The sequence below is a fragment of the Leopardus geoffroyi genome, chromosome C2, assembly GCF_018350155.1.
Source record: "Leopardus geoffroyi isolate Oge1 chromosome C2, O.geoffroyi_Oge1_pat1.0, whole genome shotgun sequence".
NCBI classification, from domain to species: domain Eukaryota; kingdom Metazoa; phylum Chordata; class Mammalia; order Carnivora; family Felidae; genus Leopardus; species Leopardus geoffroyi.
Window position 1 is genome coordinate 135,626,362 of NC_059333.1, and position 27,519 is coordinate 135,653,880.

At 40.0% G+C, this 27,519-nt stretch overlaps 1 protein-coding gene across 11 annotated transcripts in view; it reads right to left on the reverse strand.

Moving 5' to 3' along the window:
• The window catches only part of SATB1 (SATB homeobox 1), a 101,497-nt gene that overhangs the window by 67,104 nt on the left and 6,874 nt on the right, over positions 1-27,519 (reverse strand). For 5 of the 11 annotated variants that reach the window (XM_045503751.1, XM_045503743.1, XM_045503746.1 and 2 more), the window contains exons 2-5: positions 9,644-9,878; positions 5,762-5,938; positions 4,860-4,986; positions 3,969-4,092 (exon numbers count right to left, since the gene is read on the reverse strand). In XM_045503751.1, the coding sequence (XP_045359707.1) occupies positions 3,969-4,092; positions 4,860-4,986; positions 5,762-5,938; positions 9,644-9,854 (639 nt within the window). In that variant the 5' untranslated portion in view covers positions 9,855-9,878. Of the gene's footprint in view, positions 1-3,968; positions 4,093-4,859; positions 4,987-5,761; positions 5,939-9,643; positions 9,879-12,592; positions 13,169-13,397; positions 14,444-27,519 lie in introns of those variants that run through there. The other 6 variants (XM_045503752.1, XM_045503749.1, XM_045503748.1 and 3 more) reach the window with 3 other exon arrangements.

The following is a 27,519-nucleotide window of genomic DNA, read 5'->3' on the forward strand; positions in this document are numbered from 1 at the left end:
GACCTGGCTGAAGTCGGACGCCCAACCGACTGCGCCACCCAGGCGCCCCTAAATGAAACATTCTTAGGAGGGAGGGGAGGGTGGGTGATGGGTATTGAGGAGGGCACCTGTTGGGATGAGCGCTGGGTGTTGTCTGGAAACCAATTTGACAATAAATTTCACATAAAAAAATAAATAAATGAAACATTCAAACTTAAATACATTTTATATATATATTGCTACTTGAAAATAAAAATGATGCTTTTCACTTACTTCATGTAGGACTAGGGCCTGGAGCTACTGATCTCTAGGCGAGAAAGGAAATAGTAATCCAATCCCTTAACAATGTGAAAGTCGTGATGGGTGTGTGTGTGTGTGTGTGTGTGTGTGTGTGTGTGTGTGTGTGTGGTGGGGTAGGGGTGGTAAAAATGCACGTATCAGATTATAATTTCTCAGGAATATCTGATCTAAACATTTTTAGAAGAAAGACATTAGTTAGGCTGGGAGAAGTAATCATTGACCTTTTAACAAAATGAATGTATCCTTATACTGAATGTATATATATTTATCCAGTGCTTAAGTTCAATTTCTAAAACTTCAGGGAAGACTAAAATGAAAATGAAATGTTTTATTGTAAATCAAATGTTTACTTCTTTTTAAGTTCCCATTTACCTCCCGAATCCATACACTCAATGTTCTTATGACCACAGGCTTTCTTGTCCCCAAGCCAGATTGATTCTCTCCTTCTTACTTGCAGTTCAGAATACAACGCCCACCTTATCCAACCACATCCACTGAAAAAAGTAAAAGTAACAAGAAAGCGACCAAGAAAGCGATCGACTTCGGCTCCATAAGGAGCTAAGTGTTTGCATCTTAGCAGGTTTTTACAAAAATAAACACGTGGTACAAAAACGTAATAGATGGATGTCAATCTATTTGGGCAGATTCATGATTTAGGAAAGCAGTCACAGAAATAAAGGCATAGTTATAAATCAAACCACATGCACCCTTACGGAATTTCTGCAGCTGGAGAAAACCTTGCAAATATTATCACACATTATTGCACAAAAACATTAAGTGTGCATTTTAAAATCAACACACTCTAAAATTTATCATTGGAAAAGGATTTTTGGGTCAGACACTAACCAGTGTTTTGACTAACCTCTAGGCTCACTGGCTTCTTCATCTGTCCAAGGAAGAGTCTGGGTACAATAAAAACCTAGTTTGAATATTCCAAGGACATCTGTCTAGCAAGTGTGGGGCAATCCTCCTAAGAGCACTGGAGGCAAGGCTTCTCAGGCACCCCAAGCACATTCCTGCTGGATTCCCATTGGTTTTCCCTCCTGGACTCTACTCTGTAAAGGGAGTCAACCTAGGGTCCAAAGGCTGGACATTCTCCTAAGCATAATATTAAGGGGCCCTGTAGCTATACTTGCTATTGAGGTATTTTATCATAGTAAACAAAACTCTCAATGTACAGCAAAATGTGTGTGCTAGACTTTTACACTCAAAATCCTCAAGCAAGTAGATGAAAACTCCACAGGCGGGGGAGGGGGGCTAAACAAGTCTTAACATGAGTGTTTCTTCACATCAGGTTCCGTTTTGTGTAAAACTGAGGCAATATTTACTTGCAAGGCATTTTTCACAATGGCATCTTCATCGCTGTATCTCAACCACAGGGGAGAGAAAGAGTTGTTTTGCCAAGCTCAGCATATATTTTGGGCTAAGGCCTTACAGAGCCTGGTTGTCTCTTCTTTAATAACTTATGACAGAAAAGAAAATAAAGAAGCAAAGGGAAACCAGTTCATTATTACAACGTTCCAAATTAAGTATTACGATTCATGGACTCATTCTAGAGAGAGAAATAACCCCCTCATTTAAAGAACAGGTCGCATTTTTTTCATATTAAGCATTAAATTGATCTCAAATACCTGTTGCCACTGGTAAACCGCACGTAGTTTTTTCGAAAGATATTTTTAAAGAAAGGACAACTGTAATTACAACTGATGTTGAAGTTACGGCCTGGTTTCACCACTTCACGATTACAGCAGGGGCTCCAGCTTACACACAGCCACATGTTCTCCTAAACGCATCTCCACAGAAGTTCACCAACGGAGGACTCCAAAACCAAGCCCCGAATTTCATTTGGTCATTCTGTTTAATGTTATAATTGTCTGTATTCAATTCATTTCCCATGATAACATTAAGTACGTTCACAATTATATTTACAGGCTATAGTGAGGTAGAGTTTACTGGCTGAATGTTGATGTCACTGAACAATCAGTTCTCACTGCTTATATCAATAAATACTTGTACTAGCATTCTCTTCTCCAGTTCACAGTAAATGCCTGAAATCGTTGCCTGAATTTCCTTCCAAAATCAATGGGACATTTAGCAACATACTGGGGCTATGTAGGTCTTAACTTTGAATTCTAAAAAAGTTTATTTCTAGGCCATTTCAAATTTTCAAATGCTAGTAACCAAGTGACATTATCTGGAGTTGTCTGCGAAACCCAAAGTCCCAGATGTAAGAGTCACCTGCTTCATTATATCATCCTATTGATTTAACTGTGTTTAATTAATTTAAATTACTTTTATTCGATGGTTATAAATTCACATCCTCCCTACTCCAAGGGTGAGAGAGGGAAGATAGAAGGAAATAAGCTAAATGACAAAAAGAATTTGCCCTGAATTCCAAGAAACTGACACCTGCAATAGAAAAATTTTTTTACCTATGGCTACAGCTTACCTTATAATATAGAAAGCCATAATTAACTATAAATTTAATTCACTTGCTTCACTCTTATAATTGTTAACAAATATCAAAGTAAAGCCGATGGACTGTAATGCAGCAACTTGGGATACATGGAGTTTCCATAAGACAGTAGCACAAAAGCCCGCAAGCTTCCTTCTGAAGGTACCAGTACCCTCACGAGCATCACACTGGAAGTATATTTTGAGAAAATCTCAAGAGCAGAAATGTTTATAGCAGAGTCATACGGTTCCCATTCAAGTGACTGACAGACTAACACTCAGGATTACATTCTGAACTTGACATAAAAGAAAAACTTCAAAAATGGGGTAAAAATCTCGTCGGATTGTACTTGAATCATACTAGATCACGGGATGACCTCACATTGGGTTTGACACCGGGGGATGGCATCTTGACACAATTAGGTAGCGACTACACAAGCAGCCCATGAAGAGCAGGTTCACAGCACCCTTTCTTATGTGAAATCAGCCGAGCGTGATCAAAAATGTTTGGTTTGAAATTTAGAAAAAGGGGCAGTCTCCATCTAGAGTTTTAGTTACGCTTCACCAAAATTCATTCTAAAATATCAAATACAATAATAAATCTTTGTCTCATTTCAAGAGTCTCTGATAACATGACAGGAATCTCAGAGGAAAAAATAAAATTCCACCAAAGAACAAAGCAAAACAAGTAAACCAATGCCACAGAACTGGTGACAAAACCCCGAGCACCACTCAACCTTTAGTTACAGGGAAGAAACTTCTTATTTTTATGATTGTTTATACGAAATGCTTTTTTTCCTCCTTTTTTTGTAACGGATAAAATATCTAGAAACTGTACTCTTTTTTTTTTTTTTTATTGAGGTAGCATGGCGAAGTTTTCCATTAACACTTAACACTGCCACTCGCGCTCACCAAAGGTTCCTGGAGGTTATACAACCTTTACTCTCCCTTACATAAGGACACTCAGGAGAATGCAGCTTCCATGCTCAGAGAACTCAGAAGAGGAATCTAAAAACAAGCTAAGGCAGTCTTCTGCTGAGCTGTTTCTCCTTTGCTCTTTTCCCCAAGGGAGAATAAACCAGGCATACTGTTACAAGTCACCAGTGGTCAAGTCACCTTGCAATTTTGACAGACCTGCTTCAGATACCAGTTGCTTTCGACTATGGAGCCCCATCAAACCTGAAATCAGGGCTGCCCATGATGGCTTATTATTTATTACATGCTATGCTAAGTACCTGTGAAAGGGGGCACTCCTTGGCCAACGAACTCTGATTCATATCTTTCAGTAAGTCCTTCAGAGCATTCCTTACTGTGGTGTGCGACCATTGTTCGGGAGGCAAGTCTTCTAGTTTGGGGCAACTATTTGAGACATAGATTAGAAAGGGGATTATTACAAGATTGCATCCCGCTGCAGAACATTCCTTTAAGACAGACAGATTTCATTTTGCGCATCAAACAGATGCATCTGGAGATTGCTCTCGGTCTCCTGATTGTTCCGATTAGTTAATTACTTTATACAACACATCTGCTGTATCGATGCATGAATTATACATCAGCTGCCTGTGGTGGCTATTTTTTCACGTTACTTCTACCTTCCTGCTCTGATGCGCTTGGGAAGACAATTTAAGGTGTACTGCTTTCTCGCGAGCCATCGTGAAAAGCATTAACGTATTAACCGTTTTCCTTTCGTGACTCCGTTCATACGAATTAAAATGGTAAAAAAAAATATATAAATAAATGAGATCGCGGCAATAGTGAATAAGGCATTCTTTCACAAAATGTACACAGATGGCACTGTTCATGATATGCAAAAATATTTTTCTCTTAAGTAAACTTTATGTAAAATGCCTTCTTGTAATGCATCATTTAATTGACTAAATATAAAAAGTCTTGTCTTTTGATATCCTGCATAAAACCTACAAATTTGGGGGTGGGGGAGGGGAGCGGGTTTTCAATATCCACTGAAGTTAGGAAAATAAAGCAGAAGGGGCAAAACAATGAAATCAATTTGGATTTACCTTTCTGAAACACCCAGTAAATGCACATCAAAGGCTGACCAGACACGCTTTATTTCCAAAGAGCAGGCACGGAAAACGTTCTGCCCTAGAACTGCTGTCCTGACTCACCTGTGTAACTGAATTTTCAATGTGACCACATGATACACGTCTTGGAGCATATCTGCTACCGTAGCATCAGGGGCGTCTGTCACATAAGATAGTGGCACTGGATTCCACTTTCCGACCTGGATTAGCCCTATTCCAGATAAAGAGAATACATCACTAAATATTGTACCCTTCGATAATATTTCCAGCAGGAGGTTGTCGTTGTCCTTGTTTTTTACGCTGCCCCCACCACAAGCAATACTGGGATTTCTGTTTGAATGATTCCCTTCCCTCTAAAAGGCAGGTCAATGAAAATATTCACAGCTTAGCTTTCCAAATTGTAAAATTATGTAAATGACTGAAGGGTTGTTTATTATTTGGGAAATAAAAGCCCATCAATAAAACCTATGCACAGGCCACATTTTCCTAACTTACAGGAAGTTCTAATAAGACATAGCTGAACCAGTTCTAAATGGCTTTACGATTTAGATAAGATTCTCTATTGCAATGGGAATCAGCATTGAAAAATACTTTACAGCCCATAAAACCATCAGAAACAGAATAAAAGAAACAGAACTAGATATTCAGTCATAAATGCAAATTGACTCTCAACAGTCCATCTGCTCAAATACGCTCCTCACTTCCTTGTGGGTCCTCAGTGGAGCAGATTATTAAGGTCAATAAGCATACTAATGATTCAGCTGAAGTAATTTAAAAAAAAAAAATCTACCTCGACATTCCACACGCGCAAAATGTGTGTTAACTAAACCAAACTGAATTAAGCCAATTTTTTAAACCCACAGTCTATAAGGCACGAGTGCAACACACAGGCTACAGTTCTTTGAATAAAAATATTCAGTGCTTTCCCTGCAAAGTAAACAAAGGATGCCAAGCAATTTTTCCAACCCCACGGATGCATTATTTACCTTTGGCCTGGGCAGCAGAGCTATGCGAATAACCCAGAGACAGCAATGCCATTTCTATCAGCTGGTTGAAAAGCATATCCTTTCTCACCAACACAAATTCCGCATGCTCCTCCTTGCAGTCATATTCAATGGCATTTTCATAATGTTCCACCACGCAGAAAACTGGTAGCATGGTTCCTGTCAAAGAGACAGAGAAAGAGAGACGCAAACCGACAGCCTTCAGATACACAATCCGGGGGGAGGAAAAACTAAGCCATGAAAATAAATCTTCCCAACAGTGAGAGAAGGGGAGACTGTGTTTCCCAGGCACACAGGGCACGGAAATACAAGCACGCACACACAAACATGTACGTTCTTTCAGGTTTTAAAGTTGTAAGAGAAATATTTAACTAGAATGTGAACTTGGTCCTAAGGTAACTTGGGCTCTGTTTTCATCTCAACAGTGTATTTTCCAAAGTCAATTAACGCAGAATTACCTTTTTGATCAAATAATAACGCTGACGAGAGAGAAGTATCTTGTCTGATCTCCCAGAAGTGGTATACAGTGTGCAAATGTAACTCACTACACTGGTCTTCAAAGGAACCCACCTTCCCGCTTCCTACATGCTTTTGTTGATATTGAACTTGTCCTGCTTGTGCCCAGAGGATCTTTGACTACAAAATTATTAGCATTTTTCTTCCTTTTTAAAGATCGTTACTTAACAGTTCCATACAAGAAACACAAAACTTAACCAAACCAATGTTCAAAATATGTGATTTCAATATGTGCATAATGCAAATAATTAAGATTTATCTTTATGGCTACTCATTTAATCTACCTGACTAAAAAGACATCACAGTGACCACATGCCCTTAAAATAAACAACCTTTGTGACAGGTCAGGAGACAGAGAAAAGGAAACTGGCCTCGTAATAACAGATTCGGATAAAGGAATCTGCACAGATCTGATGTGTTCTCTATTTACTTTAATCCATGTAATAACTCAGTAGCCAGACGATTATTAATAAGCACAGGCCACACCACTGTTGGAAAAGAGGCTTCTAGAAACTGAAATCACGGAATGCTGTAGTCCTCAAGGTGTTTATGCAGCGCACTGTCAGACTTCCAGTGATATACGGAAAAGGGTTAAAAGCAGATGCGTCTGAACTGTACTGTGGCAAACTGCCAGGAGGGTATCATCTTTAGCATAAATGATGACAAGGGTTACTTTAACAGGGCACCCAGGATCCCCAATTAGTCCTATAACGTTAATGCCTCTATAAGCTCTGCCCTCTGGACTCCCAGAATCAATCCTACCAACTTCTGGAGATTTCTAGCACACACCAACCAGAGCTAAAAATCAGGATATCCTACTGACACCAGCGATGCCCTTTCAACACGCTCTGTTTTCTTGTTTATGCTGAACAAAAGCCGGCAGTAAAACAGCTACATTTGTCTACATGTGCATCTTCACCAAAGCCTTAGCGAACTGTTCACTAGAGATTCTAGCTCTGACAAATAAACCCCTTTAGGTTTACTTAGGAAAGCTCACAAACTCATTCGGAGGTACCCAACAGGCTAGGCATGAAAAACAAGCCACAGAGCTTGCCAATATTCTTGTCATTCATTCATCTGTTTTATACCAGAGAGAGAACCTGTCAGGGATCAGAAGAAGACTTGGGAAGACCACAGCAAAAATAGCAACATGCAAACTGGTGATTTCTTCCTTGGCTTGAAGGTACTTTGGCAAAATTTCCTACACAAATAAACAAAAACATCCAACCTCTTTTTCTTAAGTAGTGCTTTCTCATCTCAGCCACAATTTTTATCTAGCACCTGTCAAACAGAAACCATGCACATGAAAAATAAGATGAAAACAACAACAACAACAACAACACATCATCACCACCAAAAAGCTTTAGTAATTTTGTTGTTTGAAGCTGAGAACCTTCTACAATTAAACTGGATTTTAAAAATATGTCACTGTGAAAGCAGTGTTTTAAAAAAAAAAATTGAGCAGGAAGTGAAATTACTGTACTTTGGTTTCTCCTCCCCCTGTTCTGATGGCTTCAAAGAGTTGGGTTAGTGCAACAAAAACACACGCATTGATTTTTCCTCTTATAGAATGATACAGACGTGTTCTATACTCTATGCTCCTTAGACCTATGAAAGTAACTGTCGCTTTTGCAAACTGTTGAAACATATTGGATTTACTCTGGATTTTATTTCGAGATACCCTATAGATAATTAAGGTGACTACTGATAAGGGGCAACAGAATCACTTAATTACAAATCTAGCTGCTAAACCTCCCAGCCAACTTGTCACCGTCGCCTTACTGATACTGGGAGTAACGCTGAACAGGAGCCTTCTCTGAACTGTCTGATTATTAGTGCTAGTGTTTGGCGAGACTTCCAACTACAGCAACTTCGTAACCTTCCAGCATTAAAAGGGGAGTGCACTGGTCACTGCTGAATGCTAAAAATACCACATGATTTAAACCTGGAGGCAGTCTTAGAAGCTTTTGCTGAAGGTTTATGAGCCTGTGTAAACAGCACGTCTGCCATAAGGAGCAGTGAAGTCTGTAGAATCCTTGTCTAAAACTGTCCTGGCATTAAAGTTTGCTGTGCAAATATCACATAATACCAGAGACAGCTGAAATCTCCTATTTAGGAATTTATGGAACTTATATGTTTGCAGGCGTCAGAAAGTCTTTTTTATAGAGCCCCAGTGCTTCACAGTACAATATTAATGCACTCAGTTTGAAAAGCCGTAATAAATTATATTTTTAATGCTCTTACCCTGGCTTTCTTAAGATGCATACATTCTTGGCAAACAATCAATAAATAGGGTAATCATGAGTAGAGGCCAAAGAATTTGCTGAAGTGCTGTTTTTCCATTTTTAATAGATAAAGATCTAACAATACGGACTGCTGTGTCTGTTCATTTCAGGATCAATATATTCTTTGTTTTCGCCAAACCAAGAAAAAAAATAAATGATTGTATGATAAATGTTATGCATCAAACACAATGAAATTCCTCTGCCTTCTAACTTTACCTACTTAATATTCTTGGTTGCTAAAAGATGGCATTTTTATCCTTGGCTTATTAGCAAATGTAAGGAGAATCTGACTCCTATGCACAGTTGTTCAGAGACAAAATAAAGACCATTATGAGGCACACACGTTCTACCCATAGAGGCACTGATCTACACAAGTAGCGGTGCTGAACACAAAGTTGTTAAACTTCATCAATTTAATATAAAATTGGTAGAAAGGAGTCACACAGTTACACGCTTCCCCCGATAAACTTGCCTAAGTCTGCCCTTCCTTTATCAAAAATACTCAACTGCAGCAGAAATAAAGACCTAGAATCATCAGGTTTTTCACTGCTAAATAATAAATCTGCTCTTAAGAAAACAAACCACAAAAAAGGGTATCGCAAAACTTTTCCATCGAATCACGTAAGGTTCCCATGGTCTCTGACAACGACTTACAGCTAGTAACCCTCTGAAAAAGCTAGAGCAGTACTCAATCTAAGTGTCTTATTCTCAATCAGGGTTAGTTTAAGCAACAGCCACCTACATATTCTTTACTACCACAACACCTTATCCACGGAAGCCTTGTGTCAGGAAGGCCATTATATGTAACTCAGCCCTTATCATCCCAAACAGCCAAAGACTGCAGTCTACATAGGAGACTCAGGCACTGCACTCAAGCACAGAGCCTATACTTTCCAAACATGACGGACACTGCAGCCTGGAATGCAACTCATTTCACATCAGAAAGAGAATCAAGGAAAAGGACATACAGAGACACGTTCTGCCTCTCCCACCCCCACACAAAGTGGCCTTGAGTAGACACGAGGGCTTGCAGCTTTCCAGGATTGGGCTCCCAAGTATTTACCTTTCCTAAGGTTGGTTTTCATCAGATGGCCCGAGTGTTTTAAAGGCACTCCCTGCATTTTTGCACCTGTGCTCCCAAGCCTTCCTCTTCCTAGCGGGCTCCCGTTCTGCTCCAGGCGGGCAATCTTGGCTGGTGGACCCTTCGGATCGCTCACATTGTTAGACATTTCTGAATGTTCTTTCCCCTGAGTTGCCTCGTTCAAATGATCCATACTCAGTTACCCTCTAAAGATCACCTGCCAGAATTTAAAAAGAAGACATGTTATAATTGGGTGGGGGTCTCTCCCTAGCTCTTCCTCTCTCTTTCTCTCTCTCTCTCTCTATATATATATACGATACACCAAGTATATATTTTGTCCCTATTTCTCTCCACAAGTATAACATACTTGTAAAATTGCTTAACTAGGTACATAATATAATGCAGATGTTAATTCTATTTCTAGATCACAGTATTACATTTCCATTCAAGTTAACAAAATAATTTGTGGAGACTGTAGCAACACACATTAGAATAAAAACACAATTTGTCACCTACCAACAAAACCAAGTTGGAGGAAATGGGCTTACTTGTAGAACAAGAATTACCACCAGTGTAGTCAAAAAGAAAATAACATATTTATGTACTCCCAATTTTTAAAAATTAGAAACTCATTACAGAACACAATAGCAACACTTTAATCAAGAATGGGAAGATAATCACAGTCCAAAATATTAATTAGACCTGATGTGTACGTTTATATTTTTACATAGTTTAATTTTTATGAGGAAAAATAAATATATACATGCCACCTTAAAAAGAAGGTACTAAATATCTGCTTTTTAAACTCTTCATTGGCTTTACAGGCTGATTCACAGAAAAAGTTTTCTACTTTTCAAGTTTTCCATTTTCAGGACTTACATGAGCTGTTAAAGACCTAGGCAAGTCTTGGCTCAAACATGTGATTGGATCCCTTCACCCTTAAGAAAATGGAAGGTGGAGGCTTTCTTCAAATATTTCAGGTACTGAAGCATTACAACTTATGTGTTTTAGTGTTAATATTTAGGCGTCCCTCAGTAATAGAATGCTGCTAACAAGTTCACCAGAAAAAAACTTGAAAATACTTTGTGTGTACACATTAGATTGAAGTGCTAAACTCACTTTAAAAAAAATCTTGATGATTTTGGTAAAACACAGTCACTACCATTTAGTATGCAGTGAAGTCAACATCTTAACTGACTTTAGGAAAAGTCTAACAGATCATTGTTTTCAGTTATATTGTACATTGGACATCAATTTTCATAGTTTCTATATAAAGCAATTAGTATGACCTCAAAGTCACTTCTAAAATACACTTTTAACTGGAAGTGATAAGAACAGATTTAGTAGAATTATTTTATAAACTTTCATGGGACTTGAGGTGTGGAGCACACAAATACTAAGGGGATGGGGATCATATTTAGGAAAGCCAAAGAGACTATAATAATTACCACTTTCTTCCAGCTGTCTGGTAATTCAACATATCTTGTACTTTAAAAAAAAAAAAAATTATTGCACCAAAGAAGCTATTGAGATCTGTGTTTGTTGAAAGCCAGCTTGTATCAGCATGGCCTTTCTGTAAACATTTTTTGCCTGTTTAACCATAGATTACTTTGTTCATTATAATCAAGAAGAGAGGTGAATTGGGGTGGGAGGGGGAAGTAACAATGGTAATCTGCAGGTTTAAAAGTAAAAGTAACCTTAAGAATACCAATTGAGGAACTATGAAGTTTGAGAAATAATGGCTATTTATCCTTGTACTCTAGGGTGGCACGCTGAGAACTAAAGGTTTACCCTTGATCGAGGTCCCATCTGTTTTTGGTTATGAGGTTCATTAACAATAAATGTGCCTCTTTTAACCACTTTTTATCAAGATTACTCTTTTCCATTATATTAGACTACTACCGTCTACAGCCAAAATTAGAGAGCGATGATTATTAACTTATTCAAAACACTTTATAATGTTTCGTGTGGATTATAATACAGAGCTGCTTTTTCTGAAATTGGTTGCCTTACCCTAGAGCAGATGATGAATTTTAAAACATATGATTTGAAAAGAAAATACTTAACCCGTGGGGCAATTTGAGAAAAAAAGGTTGGGCGGGGGGGAGCAGACAACAGCATCAAAGTTAATGCTACAAAACATATTAAGTAGTCATGAGGCTTAACAGCATTATAAGCTGTACAGCAAATGAAAGTGATAGATTATAATTTAGTTAATGTATTGACAATCAAAACATCATATAGGTCATGCAAAATTATCCTTCCAATACCCACCTATAAGAGTCTATTAAACACTCAGTCATCTTGTAAAAAGCTTTACATTATAAAGCAAAATTACATGCACATAAAACACCCAATTTACTCATTTAAACTCTATGCCCAAGGCTAAAGTTCACCAAACCTCAGTTTGGTCTTGCAAAGAGCAGCCTTCAGGGGCCTGCTGGACTGACAGCACGGGGAACTAAGGTCTCAACAGATGCCAGGCTTAAGAGTTTTCTTTTGAGTTACACATTTTAAAACGCATTTTAGTGTAAAGTCTGGTTGGCACACAGAATGCAGGTTACTTTCTCGAAATCCCGTTTCCCTCTCTCTAAAACAAGTCTATATGTGATCATTACTGAATTAAACCGTGAACTCAGACACTGCTATCATTTCCTCTAAAAGGAAAAAAGAAAAGCACAAAATTCTGGTTTCCAGAACCTATTTTTTGCAACGTGGGATCTTTTTCAACCAGTTCCTTGCTGGATCACCTCACTTGCCCCCACAGAACCCCATAATCACATTTTAAGAGATTGTGCCCTTATCCATTCCATATGGCCGGCACGATCCAGGCCAAGCTTTCACTGTGACCTTTTAAAGAGACAAAGAAGCAAAGTACTATCTAGAAACAGAAACACTGCAGTTTTACTGAGTGAAATTAGCAAAACCGACCTGAAACTCACCACTTCAAAACTTGACAGCATATAAATAACAAAAACAAAGGAGATTTCCTTTGCAGCCCGGGTTCTTGAAGAGAAGTTCAAGACTGATGTTTTCTATGTCCTTTTTTTTTTTAATTAAAAAAAAAAAAAAAAAAAAAAAAAAAAAAGCAGCAGACCTGAAGGCGACTTCCCCTGAAATTGTATTATTTTCTCTTCCCCTACCCCCGCCCCCCTAAGCGGGGGAAGGGCAGAAATAAACGTCTAGAAGAGTAGCCATGGGAGAGGGGGGTTAAAAAAAAAAATCAGAATTCGAAAAACAACATATATGGTTTGTAAAATGTCTAACCTCGGAGAACGGGGTTTTCGATGGGGGAGGAGGGGAGAGTGGGAAGTAGGGAGGAGGGGGAAGATAAAATTGATCTGACAAGTGATTCGTTGGGGGGAAAATCGTAAAAACAAAGCAAAACCCGTTATGAGCCGTGCACTGTGGTGGTGCTGGGGAGGCGAGGTGGTGACTGAGGATTCTCTTAAAAAGGAAAGAAAAAAAAAAAAAAAAAAAAACAAAACCCACTGCGGACAAGGTCTCCAAAAAGGAAAAAAAAAAAAAAAAAAAAAAAGGTCCCCTCGCTCCCCTCCCTCCCTCCCTCCCGCTCGCTCTGGTTCTTGGGTGTGAGGACAGAAAGTCTACTTCTGGCTGTCACTTGCAGTATTATTTTCCAATAACCCCGGAGAACGCGGGGAGGGGAAGGCCACCTCGCCTCCCTTCCAACGGCCCCCACCCCCTCCCCAACAATTTCGACTGGTTATTAACAAACCTTAAACTTTCTTCCCACAGCCTCGCACCCCCAAGGAGGGCATCTACCGGGGAACAGCGAGGGTGGGAGGCAGAAGGTCGCGGAAAGAGCCCCGGAAAGGCACTGAAATGCCACTTTTGACTCGGCCCTCGCTGATAGCAGCCCCGAGGACCCTCTCCCAGCCCATTGACGCGGGGCTGCGAGCGCCTGGGGAGCCGAGTGAGTAGAGAGAGAGAGAGAGAGAGAAAAAGAGGGTCTGGGGGGAGGGGGAGGGAATCTGAAGGCACCCCCCCAGCCACCTCCACCGCCTCGGCAGCGACGAACTCCCCGCCCCCTCCCCCCAAAAAGTCGCCGAGCTCTCACTCAGCCCGAGTCCGAGGTAAACAACGAGCACCACAATGGCACTGGGACTTAGGGGGGAAAAAGAAGCCCAGAAACCCCAACAAAACTGATGAGGAGTTTCCCGAAATGCAAGAGGAGGGGTGGGAAGCGTCCCTTGGAGTCGCCCCGGCTTCAGGCTCGGTCCCCGGGCCGGGCTAGAGGGCGGCTGTTGCTGTTGTTGTGACGAGGCCGGTTGTTGCTGGGTGGCACAGGGAGAGGTGTGTGTGTGTGTGTGTTTGTGTGTGTGCGTGCGTGTGAGCGCGAGTCCCCGGACGGGGCTGCTGCTCTCTCTCTCGCTCGCTCTCGCTCTCGCTCGCTCGCTCTCCCCCGCGCTGCCGTCTCTGCCCCCATTAAATTATTAGTTGACTCATCCCGGCCGCTGTCGCCGCCGCCGCCGTGCCCAGCTCGGCTCCGCGCGTCCGCCCGGGCTGCAGCCCTCTACGCCGCTGCTCCTGCCGCCGCTGCTGCTGCCGCTGCTGCCGCCGCCGCCGCTGTGGCTGCCGCTTCTTCCTCCTCCTCATTTTAATACAAAATCACCCCGCTCGCAGCCCCAGCCCCGAGCACGCAGCCTCCTCCCGGCCGCCCGCCGCCGCCCCGAGCCCTTCCCCAGCGGGGCCGGCTCATCCGCCGCGTCCGGGGAGCGGGAGCGAGCGAGAAAGTGGCGGCGGCGGCGGCGGAGGGGGGAGGGAGAGGAGGAGGAAGGGGGTGCGGAGCGGAGGAGGAAGGCGGCGGGGGGGGGGGGGGCAGGGTGCAAGGAGAAGGCGGAAAAGGGATGGGGATTAAAACCCGGGCTGGAGGGCCGGGATTGGGGGAGGGGGCGGGGGCGGCGAGTTAAAAAGCAGAAAGACAAGTAACTAGTGAATGAGTGAGGGAAGGGGTGGGGGGGGTGGGGGAGCGCACGATTTCCGGCCCAGGGCGCGCAAGAATTTGTAATGAGCTTGATTAGAGTGAGGCGGCCCGACATTTATTACACACAATACCCAGAATAACAGGGCGCCGCGCGAGGGCTAGCGCCGGCCGCCGCCAGGCGCGCCGGGGAGGGCGCGGAGGGGAGGGGAGAGGGGGCTTCCCTGGCAGCGGCCGCCTCGGCGGGGAGGGGAGCGCGCGGCGCGCGGGCGGCAGGGGCAGGTGTGCGAGAGTGAGCGGGGCGGGAGGAGGGGCACGACTGGCGGGGGGCGGCGGGGGGTGGGGGGGAGAAAGTGCAGGGGAGGAGGGGGCGAGGGCCAGGGCGGGGGGGGGGGGAGGGCGCCAGGGGGAAACTAACCAACCACCCACGCGCGCAAAAGCCTCAGAAGGGAGTAGGTCGGGAGCGTTGCGGGCGGGCACCCGCGGGACAGGCGAGGCGGGGAGGGCGCAAAGGCCCCGCGGGAGAGGGGCTCGGGCGTACAGGTGACGGGCACAGAGTACAGAGGTAGGGGGACTTCAGAAGTGGCTGAAGGGGACAGACAATTGGAGGTAGATCTCTGCGGAGAAGCGCGGAGGGTGCAGAAACGTTTGCACAGGAATAAAGGCCGGGAGCCTTGAAAAGAAAGCTCTCGCGAATATTTATCCTCAAAGGAGGATGAATCCCAAACTATTGAGAGCCAACATTAAAAAAAAAAAAAAAAAAAAAAAGATGAGTAAGAGCGTTCTGTATCTAGTCAGGGGTAGGTTCAAAACTCCCTCACTTCTGAGCCATAAAACACGTTGGAGGAAGAAATACGTGGCCCATAGAGGCTGAGCCACAATTTGGGTCACTTGGAAGAGATCTGACTTGTTATCACAAAGGAGAAGATGCCACCGTTCTTAAATTAATTCACGACGAGTAAAAGAAAAGTTTGGATGCGTAAATACATCTGTCGTAGCAATAAATACTTGTGTAATCTAGGGTAAATTACCCAGTTAGATTAATGGTCATTAGCACAGAAGTATGATCCTCTTATTTAGATAATCTATTAAATATAGTTCCTATAAAAATGAAGAACATTACCATCTCATTCAAAACAGAGATGCAGCGTTTATCGCTTGGGTTTCAATACTAACATCTTAGAACCCTGAAGGCAGTTAATCATTAAACAAAACCAAAAATGTTGTAAGAATTATTTTTCAGAGTACACTAGTAGGGAAAAGAGAAAAATGGGTCAGATAAACATTTTGTTACACATAAAAAAAGCAACAAGTTAGCACAAGTACTGAGATAAGAGGGAAATATGCAAATTAAGCTCTTTAAAGCTACCAATACACTCTTAGAGACACTGTTTACATTAGAAATCTAAGAAAAGCAGAAGGTAAAGCAGAAGATAAAGTATAGGAAATAATGGCCTCCTGGGGAGAACAAGTTTAGGAGAAACACAATGAAAATATATCACTCTAATGGCACCCAAGTTTCACCCACAAACCGGAAAGGTTAGTCAAAATCGAGGAAGGCAACCGTGAATCTTGGCACATATAAACCCAAGCCTTGAGCAAAAGGAAGAACATGTAATAATAAAACACAAAACACAACATTGAAAGCAAGAAAATAAATATAAGGCAATCTTTACCAAAAAAGCCCACATGATGTCACATTTTTAAAAGCTGAAAGGTGGGGAAATATGGAGGAGGATTTTGTAATTGAAGTAAGAAATACAATCAGTAAGGAAAAATACAAACGTGGCAAAAATGTAGCACTGGTGTCTGAGTTGGTATTGTGGATGGAAGAGCTTAAGCTTATTTCAGAAAGATATTTAAAAGAAAAACAAAGATAACCGGTTATCATCAATTATCTCTATGACAATGATTTTTGCAATGATAGTTTAAATTAGGAATTTCCAAGATGTAGATTTTAATAGTTGCTTCAACCTGGTGATGCCTGACATGTTTCCCTGAAACCTGCTTGGATTTCAGCAGGAACAGTGCATTCTAGTATCACGCTGTGCAAACTTCCAGGGGAGCAAAATTTTAAAAAACAGAAAAATTATAATGGACTACAAAACAAAATTTATCCATGCAACTTCACCTCAAGTTAAATATTTTTAGAAAAAAAAAAAGAAAAAAGGGAATGAAAGTTGTTGGAATACAAAATTTGAGCAGAGAAAAGACTAAAAAAGGGTTACTGAAAACATTAGGACACAATGGAATAAAATACTATAAATATGTTTATCCTATCATTTACACAAGTAAATAAGACAAAAAGATCCTGATTGCCTTAGTCTCCTAATGATTTGGCCAATACTAATGTAATGTGGGAATTAAAATAGCGGTCTTTAAATCTGAATAGCACCTTTTAACTAGGAATTACAAGCTAATTCTCAAACACAACCTAAGTGTGTAATAAAGATGGACATGGCCTTGGAAAATGATAAAATGAATGAGGATAGTGACATCTAACAATGACTTCGTTACAAAGAATACTGATATAGTATCATTATGCATATATTAATGACATATATATATACTAATTTTCCCTCAAGTACATTCTTTATTTCAGAACTGTATAAGAAATGACATAAGTAAAATGACACAAAAAAGCTTATGCCCTCCAATGGTATATAGTACGTTAATGAGCTACTTACTATATATTCTCTCCCTCTTTAGAATACTCATTATAACCACTGAGCGTTGGCCAGTGTAAACCCAGGTTGAAATAAAGAAGAAAAAAATATAATTAGGAAAATACCACCTTCCTAGGCGTAGGTGAGGATAAACAATTATGGTGGAGGGGGGGGGAAAACATCAATTTATTCCATACAGGCATCTAATATTTGTCAATAAAGATGCAAGTATTGCAAAAAAAAAAAGTTAAAGTAAACTTTATAAATTAAGCTCTCAAAATATAAAACCTCAGGAACATGAAAGATCACAAGTCAAATACATGAACTATTATTTAAGATGTGGATATATGGTTAAAACACAGTGCATCTTTTTTTTTATCACATGAGAAGGCATTCAAACTGGCTACACAAAGGTAGCAAAGATACAATATTGTAAAAGATACACAAGATTTAAAAAAAAAAAAACTTAATAATGAAAGGACTAGTGCATATTTCAGATGGCACCATATTAAGATAAATATGCAGGCAGATATCCGAAAGCATTAAAACACATTCAGAGTTCTGAATAGCACATACATTTGTAATAAACAGAGAAAGCATTTAGAATCTGAACGCTTTTAAGATATGGCAACTCCACCAGTGACTGTTAGCAAAGCAATGCTTACCACCATAGCACTTTCTAAGGACATGTTTTGTTTTGTTTTCTCATCTTTTTAAATTCAAATACAGTTGGCTATCTCGCTACACTCTTAGAGCAGCACAATTTACGTAGCATATTGCTCTTTTTATCGTGTCAACTCTTTGTTTTTTGGCTTTAGCTGCAGGTGGTGTTTTCCATATATGAATTTCTGGGAATATGGTCTGTGTTGGCCATATAAGGATGTCTATTGGAGCCATATGTTTTGCTGTCATGTGTCTCATTTTGTCTGTCTGAAATGTCAGGACTGATTTCCACATCGTTTCTTGAATGGACCAAATACAAATTTGTAAGAGCAGAGAGGAAAAAGCTGGGGCTGGAACTCACACAACTTTGTCAAAACATATATTGGAGAGGAAATGCAATATCCTGTAAACATTTGCACCCTTCTTCTCACATCTTATCTGTGACTGACATCATCACAACTGCACAATTTAGGAGAGAATCTACTTGGTCAAGTTCAGAAGTTTGCAGTATGCGGATGCAGGCAGCTCAATCAAACAGACCTCACATCTTTGGAGGTCATGGTATGACACATGTTAGCTGCCCTACTCTGAGCCTGGGGTCCAGCCTTGAACTTGGGGAAGGGGAGGTCACGCTCTTCTTGCTTGGTGAATAAATGGAACTCCGACTGAGCTTTCTTACTAGTCTCACAAGAAGGTATGGCCTCCATTTCTCAAAGCTTCTTGCATTGCTCCTTTCTGAAAGTCATTGCAGTCTTAATCAATTAACAATTATTGACTTAAAAAATGTTTTGCATACCAGACTGTAAGCCTTATGAGAGCAGAGACGGTCTTGCCCATTGCCATATTACCAGGAATTCATACACTGTCCTTGCAGTATTTACATTATGAATAAATAATTGAGAGCAAAAAGCTCACAGTGTCACCTGCCACCAGCCTCCCCTGCTAAATGCAATGACAGTTCCTTTTAGAGTTCGCAGAAGTGAGGAGGAGGGAACTGTGGGGAAAGTGGCTACAACATTTATATTTGAATTCACTGAAATTAAATAAAATTTACAATTGAGATCCTCAGTCACGATTCAAATGTTCAATAGCCTCACGTGGCTAGTGGCCATTGTGCTGGGCAATGTAGTTTACAGAAGACTTCCACCCCTGCAGAAAGTTCTCTTGGACAGCACTTATCTAGAGAATTTCTATAAAAGACAGCGAAGTAAATCCAAGACCTAGCCAGGAAGAGTCTTAGAGGTGCTGAATGGCTTTCAGACATTATAATGATGTCCAAATTGAAATCATTTTCCATTTTAGAATTAGCCCATAGATCTATAAAGTTGCATGGAAATGAGGCTTGTGTGCCGCTGCACACAAATTTAAGACAACTTTCTAGGCATGTCTGAAAGGGTCCTGTAGTACATTTGGAATAATATGCATTTACCCCAAATGCTGCTTTCCATGTACATTTAAATAGCTCACAGGTGAAGTTAAAAACCACAGTCATTTCCCACCCTCATTCCCACCCCAGAATTAAATAAGCATAGTTGCCATTAGAAATGGCTCTTTTGGAAGCTTTAAAGTAGATACCTACTCAAACTGGGAGGGCTTCCAGATACCAAACAAATAATGGTGTACTGCAGGAAACAATAGCAAAAGGCTTGACTATGTTTCAGGAGAGATACAAGAGAAATGATAATGAACTCTAAACATGGGGCTTAAGGTTTTTTGTTTTTGTTTTTTCCCTAATAAGTGAGGTTTCAGTTATAGCCAGACTGATAGTGATCAAAAGTTATTTCCTGATTACCTTGGGGCAGATGTAAATACCCACTGGTAGCTTGGGCTATGGTCTTAATAGACAAGGGTCATTATTAAAACTGAGCAAAGAAAAGACAATGCTTAAGCCAGTTTGGGGAGTGCTGGATAAGGGAAATGAACAGCCATTGTAGATGGCTTCTAGAGCTTGACAGGATATCTGGGCCTTTTACCCAGAAATACTACCTTTCTTAGCAAGAATTGATCGAACACAAATTTTTTAAAGCTACCTTTCCTTTCATAGATGCCGGTATGGATCATAACCTTGACAAGGCTCCACGGTAATAATTCCATCAAGATTGGTATCTCTATCTAGACTCACATCCAAAATTGAGTAGGGAGGGGGATTCTTGTCATTGCTGTGGAGTCCTCCAGTGTTGATATCACCACCAAAGTACTTACAGTTTCAGGTTACCTCATTCTCCCATTGCTTCTGGAGTGCCCTTCCTCCCCCTTCTCACCTGGGGACCTCCCTTCTGCCAGCTTGATCGCATCGCTTCTGTCTGAAACCTCTTTCCAGCTGTTAGTTTTTTTCCTTTGATGTTCCGGCACACTACCCGTCCTTCAGTGCAACATTCTGTTTCTACCTGTCTGCTCCTCCGAACTGCAAGTCGTTAAGCATTCTGAGGGTCTACTTGGGTCTGTATTCCTGGAGTCTCTCACAGTGTCATTACAGGAAAAGGAATCCAAGAACTGTTCTTAAGAGAGAGTACTCAGAAGAATCTTAGGAAGATTCTTGCAAACTCAGGAGGTAAAGCCAGGTGCCAGGATCAGAAGTTAGCTCAGTGGCTTCCCAAATTTGCTGCACATTAACATGACCTAAGGAGCTCCTTCAACAATCCAGATGGCCAGGCTGCACCCCACTGCAAAAAAAAATCAGAATGGCTGAGAGTGGGAGCCAGGCATTTGGTTGTTTAGAGCTCCTCAAGGTGATTCCCGTGTATAGCCAGCTTTGGCATTCGCTGGATAAGGTAATGTTTTGGAGATAGGAAGTCAAATAAACCTGCTAGGACATCTTCAAAGTGAAGTTTTCAACCCAATCCTCAGGTCACTTGGAAAAGTCAAGGCTGTTCTAGGAGCCAGCACTTGCCCCCCAATTTAGGGAATGTATGTGCAGGCAAGCTACTTGTTTCAAACAAAAAAAGGTGGGCGCAAGCTGTTAGACCACTGATTGGGTGAAACAGTCATGGTGTTTGAGGAACCAGGATAAATTAGCATTTGGGCACTTGCCTGAGATTTACTGAGGTGCCAGAAATCCTGTGCAGGTATATGATTTATCATTAGAGACATAAGTGACTAACCACAAAATTACACGTGGAAGTTAAACTCGAAAACCAGTCTATTATTTACTGGAGCCAGAACCATCCCAGTTTCCTCTAAGTCCTTTTCAACATAGATGAGCATGAATTTTTCTCCCTGAAAACTTCAACCTTGAGTGGGTTTCCCCTTGAACAGCTGAAAACTGTTCTGCTTGCTTCCAGACTAAGTCCTGCACTTAAGCAGAACCAAAGGATTCGCGTTGTCCCTGCCAAGGAGCTAGTGGCGGGGCGTCACAGCCCCTGCAGTACCCTCGGGAAGGTCAAGGGATTGTAATTCCAGTGAAGTCAAATAGCAACCGTTCCCAATCAACCTTCAGCCAAGACATATCAACCAAATCTTCTTAGTGAGGTGAATGTTATTGCTCGTGTTTCCTGGTTTAATTGGAGGGAGGAACAGTTTGAGGTTACAATGGACCTGAATCGTTGTCCAGATTGCTTCTGGGAGTATCAGCCAAAGGCAACATCTGATACTGTCCTGCCATTCCCACTGCCACAGGGCACTGGAGAGGGGCTGTCCATCAGGAAAGAAAACCAGGAACAACTGCATCACACCTGGACAATGACTAAATACCGCTATAACGCTTGAAATTTGTTGCAGCAGCAAAGGCGAAGTTTAATAGAAAAACTAAAGTGCATTCTCTTTGGGACGAGGGAGAAGATTTGGAAGCAGACTGTGGTGATGGTTGCACAGGAGTGTGGATGTAATTAATGCCACTGAATTGTACACTTAACGACTGTCAAGATGGAATATTTGTGTTATATATCTTTTACTCCAACAAAATAAAAACAAAAAACTAAAGGAAAACATATATTCCTGAAATTGGCAGATATGTATTATCATCAAAGTATCATGCCACGCAGAAAACCAATGAGCTACAACCTATCGAACAGACCTCCCCTCACTGCCAACCTTCCACTGCTTTGTCCTTACCCGCCAACAGCCACAGTCCAGTCTATGCTCGATAATTAATTCATATGATGAATACCTGACCCAAGGATAATTAACATGGATTGGTAATTAGAGACCAAGATCCCACCCGAAGTAGGTAATTTGATGGTCCTCTGATGCAAGAAAATGGTTCTCTTTTCAGATTTTATTCTATACGATGGCACGTTAGCAACAGCAGAGAAAGAAACATAGACAAAACCAAACAAGTAAGAGTACTGTAAGCCCAAAAACTCTTTTTGGATGTTTTCAAATGAATAAAAATGAACTATACTCATGAAATACTAGCTGATCCCAATTAAAGAGCACTTAAGAGTGTTGAACACTTGCATGCACAGTCACACATGTATGGCAACAGTATAAATGCAGTCAATGTAATAATTTGTAAACTGTCTCTGTATAAAGACTTTAGATTCTATTTTTTTTTTTAAATAAAAGAAAAGAACCTTTTGGTTATAAAGAGCCCAGAAGGCTTTCAAATTTAATTCTATCAGTCACTTTTTAGTGATACTAATTAGGATTAAAGTACTGACCTCTGCATGCAATAATACATAATATCATCTTTTTCTCTAAAATATTGTCCTATATTCTGTTTCCTATCATCTGTTCTGATTTTATATTAGGGATTTTTATATTAATGATGGGATTTTTAATGTATTAGAAATTCATGTAAAACTTAGATCTTACTGCAGTTCATACCTACACATAGGTATTTTTCTGATGGATGCATGACTAGGGAAATATGAATACACAGTGAAGCCAAATTAAAATGACATGTTTATTATGTATAAAATCATAAATAAAATACTTAAAAATAGTTGCACAGTACAGCTATTGCGAGGGCACATCCAGTTACCTATTTTGTAGTTGCCTCTTGCTTAACTCGTGTGTTGATTGTGGAATTTAATTCATTAGATAACTAAATGGACTATAAATATACATGCAAATTTCCAGCTGATACGAAGCAAAAAGTTGATAAATAATGCTACAGCATAACTTTAAACACAGAACTAGTGAGCCTGGAGGCTATTTTTTAATCATTTATTTTTATTTATTCTGTAAAGACTATTTTCATTTGTGTTTTATATACACACACACACACACACACACACACACACACACACACCCTTGGGAGACAAACAAACAGCATACTTATGAAAAATTTTGATGGGGACCAGCTTATAACTGTTTTGAGACTGCACTGCTTTAAAAATGGACAATACCCACTATTCTGTTATTTCTACCACTGGAAAAAAAAACACATATTCAAATTATATTTAATGAAGATTAAACTTCTCTCTCCATGGAAGTAACAAGGCTCTCAAAAATAACTTCTGAGTTCACTCTGCACAAAGGGGTTTTGTCACTAAGCATTTACAATACTGCAAGCAAATGAAAAGGCATCTTCGCGGCCAGCACATGCCACAGTTTAGGATATAAACCAAATCTTGGGACATTCTCAATAGATTTGGGAAATCCAACTGTTTGGCCAACATCCAAGTATGAATACATGTATCTGATATACATAGATTGTAACATCATACATGTTCACAGATAACATTTGTTCACCATAAAAGAGGACACTATGTAATTTAACACAACTACCACACTTTTCATCAGAAATTGTTTAAAACCCAGAGATAGTGTAACTCCTACAAAAGAGGAAAAATGACATAGCGGGAAGAATAGCAGAGAAAAGGTAAGGAACCGAGATTTGGGTCTCGCTTTTTCCTTTACTAGCCCGCTGAGTGACCCTTCCTAAGTCAAGCAGAATCGGGTTCTGCATCTATAAAGTGATAGAAAAGAATCTGATCATCTTTTAGACCACATAAAAAATTCTCTGCCCTCAGATGTAACTAAAAAAAAAAAAAAAAAACAAACCAAGTTCACTTGAAAGAGAACATAAAGATATAAGGAAATTTATCACACCCTACATTAGATGTTTATCTCTATGTAAGAGACAGGTGTCAAACAAACAAATAAGAAAAAAAAAAAAAACCCACTAAGGCAAAGAGAAACTTTAACTCACCAGATTCCATCTGTTACATTTGAATTCATGCATAATTGATTATCCATGACTGGTAAGTTCTTTTCTCACTAGCCGACCACAGTTTTCTAAACATTAGGTATTAAATCACTACTAAAGTAGACTACATTTTAGAAACAGCAAGGGCAGAATAAGAATATTTTAAATGAAAAATTACATGCCGGTTAATAATAATACAGCTGACCTATGTTTAAGGGAGAGAAATTTTAATCATGTGCATATTAAATATTAATAGCCTATTCTGTTATTGTTATAATAAGGTTAAGTAGGCTTCTCCATGCTTAAGGAAAGAGGGAGAAGTAGGAATGCATAATGGTGCAAAAAGATACAGAGACGGGAGACAGACAGAAGGAAAATGTGTCAACAATAAACAAGAGGAAATGAGAAAGAAGGAAAAGATGAAGGTGGAAACTAATCTCTATGTGTCATTATGACTGCCAGAGTACTGGCAAAGAAGCAGCATCCTTTTATTTCAATTTTAATCATTTCTGAATTTTAATACCCGGCTCCTTTTGTAATTCTCCTGGCATTCCCCATATGCCTCCATCCCAGCCAAAACACCAGTGTAAATTAAATGGCAGGCAACCACACCACTGATGTAGCCTCCCCAAAGAACCTACCAGGTGACCAAAAGCAAAAAAGTAAGGTATGTCTACCTCACTTCCCTGAGGACCTCTAGCCAATTAACTGGCTGAATGTTCTCTACTTTCTTTGATTTTGAAAAGAAGGACAGTAGTTAGGTAATCTACAGATAGAGAATCATTAAAAAAAATAAAGCAAGCCAGTAGTAATACAATAATCAGTGACCATCAGGGCCTGGAAAAATGAGTTTGCTCTCACTGGCACTAAGGAGCATCACATGATTATTTAATTACAGCTCTAATTTTTGTCTCGTGGATGGCAACATATCAACAATTAATAGGGCAAATAGAGGAGACTGTTTTTAAAGAGACAGAATGTGCATGATAATGTAATAGGTCACACAGCAGTGCACCGCTTGAGGAATACTTCCTTTTGTGGAACTAAAGAGGACTGGCTTGCAAACAGCTCCATACACATTTCAAAAAGAAAATAAATTTAAAAAGCAGGCGTCTTTTTTTAGATAACTCTCAAAGAACTTTTCAGAACGTTTTAGATGCGGCTAACGCAATCCTACTGCAACTCTAGCATGAATTCTAAGGAATGGAGTGAAATCTTTGTTAAAATAAGTACCCTAAATCTTAAAATATTCTTAAACAGTGTATATAGCTACAGTGAAAATTTTCTTTTCATGCAATAATTATGACAGATATTTACTCAATGGGATCCAGGAAAAAAAAAATCGTTTTAGTAAAGAACAGGTCAGGTCAATCAGTCATGGGCCAGCAGTCTGTAGTATTTTTGGTTACACGATATCACAAAGACCATTACATGGGTGACCTGCCTGCACCCAGGTCTGTGTTGACTTCAGTACAGTTCGTTACTACACCCAACACCAAAGGACCATGGACCTACACTGGGATTCGTCACCTAATCCTGAAGGTCAGATGATGAGGGTAAAATAGACCCGGCTGCTATTGTCAAACAATGACAGCACATAGTTAAAGAAGAAACACATTCAATTATCCAGAAAACTGGGACATGTGTAGATTAAGTGTTCAGATAACCCCAGCAAAAACAGAAAATTAGAGGAAAAAAGTCTCTTTTCCCATTAAATCATTATCGGCCCAAGCCGAATTCACCATTTGATTATATTAGTTTAGCAAATCTTTAATAAGCGCTCACTACACAAGACAAAGGATGCTATGAAGTTTCTCCTGTTTTATAGAACACAGACATGTATCTTACACTGAATTTCTTTTTTGTGGTCTTTTAATGCCTTGTAGAAATAAATAACAGCAGCACCTAAAAATTCATAAAGTGAGAATATTAGTGTACTTTGAAATGTTACATATTACAAGGTTACAAGGTCTGCATACCCAAATTAACCAGGGAATTCAGTTAACCAACTTGGTAGCATCGTCTAAGTAAAGCTAAGTCCAGCTTCAAATTCTAGTGCGGTCACCTTTGTTGTGCCATGCCAGAAGCCAAAGGAAAACCCAGGGTTGATGTCTGGAACATGAAATAGGCTTAGACGTATCTCTGTGATCAATTGCTCCAATGTATCTTAAATATCAGGTTATAGAGAATCGTAAGCAAACATAACTTGGCTAAAGAAACAGTGAGTAAAATCATTCTACAAAAGGAAGTATGAAGAGGTGCTAAATCAACTCCAGAAGCTTTTAATGGCTTTGGTTGGCCAAAGTCACCAGAGTACAAGAAAATGTAGGCGTCTCAAAATACAATGTGGGAAATATAAAGCTGCAGAAGGACAACAAATTCTAATGCCACTGGCAAAAGTGACCAAGTCAGTAACAATTTCAAAGAAAGGAGGAAAGACAAAAAAAAGAAAAAAAAAAAAAGAAGAAGAAAATTTTATATCCTGTGAAAAGTTTTAAAATTAAGTGTGGTAGAAAACAATTTGATGATTCTGGATGAAAAATCTGACTCCATACGTTCTAAAGGAATATTGTTAAAGGAGTCTAGCAAGCAGCAACTTGCATGCAAGAGTGTACATCATTCTTTTTTAACGTGACTGTTAATATACAGTTAACATGTCTCAGAAAAGGCTGTAATTAACTGTCTACTGCTCTAATAACACTAATAAGCATACAGTATTATTAACATACAATGACTCCATACAAAGTAAGACTGTCATTTTTTTTAACTTTTAAGATAACGTTCTAAATTGTTTTTGAGTCCTCTTAAACCACGCCAAAGAGAGCCCACCTTTAAGATTTTTCTCAAATAACAGCTATTAAAACGTTGTTCTTTCCTTTCACAGTCTGGAGAAATCTGTCTAACATGAAGCAGGACATCCAGGCATCATCTCAGTTGGTGGAAAGACAGTGGGAAAACACCTGGTTTATTTTCTCAATTCTATATATTCTGCTAAAATTGAACACTGTGAGCGTTTTAATTTAGTTCTTCATTCACTGATAAAATGTGTTTATCAGTGAATGGGGCAAGGTTTGCTATTTCAAGAATCCCATAGTCCTGTTGTTAATCCCCAGTGATTTCCATCGTCTGCTTCACTGGAACAGGAAAACTCAATTGCATTCAACATCAAACAGCTAATTATGGATACGCTCTATTCAAGACTATCTCCATTTCAAAAGATATCTGCATATACTAGATTCTATTTTATTTACAATAATTATCACAATAAAATATTTATACCATAAAACCGCTTTTACCTTAAAGTCCTTATCGTTACAAACATTAAAAGGCCAAATTGTCATTTATATGCTCTTAACGGCATATCAGAAACCATTGAGTAAGACTAGAAAGGAACCTCCAGCAATCAACTCCACTGTATGCCTGGCTTCCTGGAAAATAGCATGTAAAGAATTCCCTCTCACACAGATTACTACCTTTTCTTTAAATATCTCAAGGA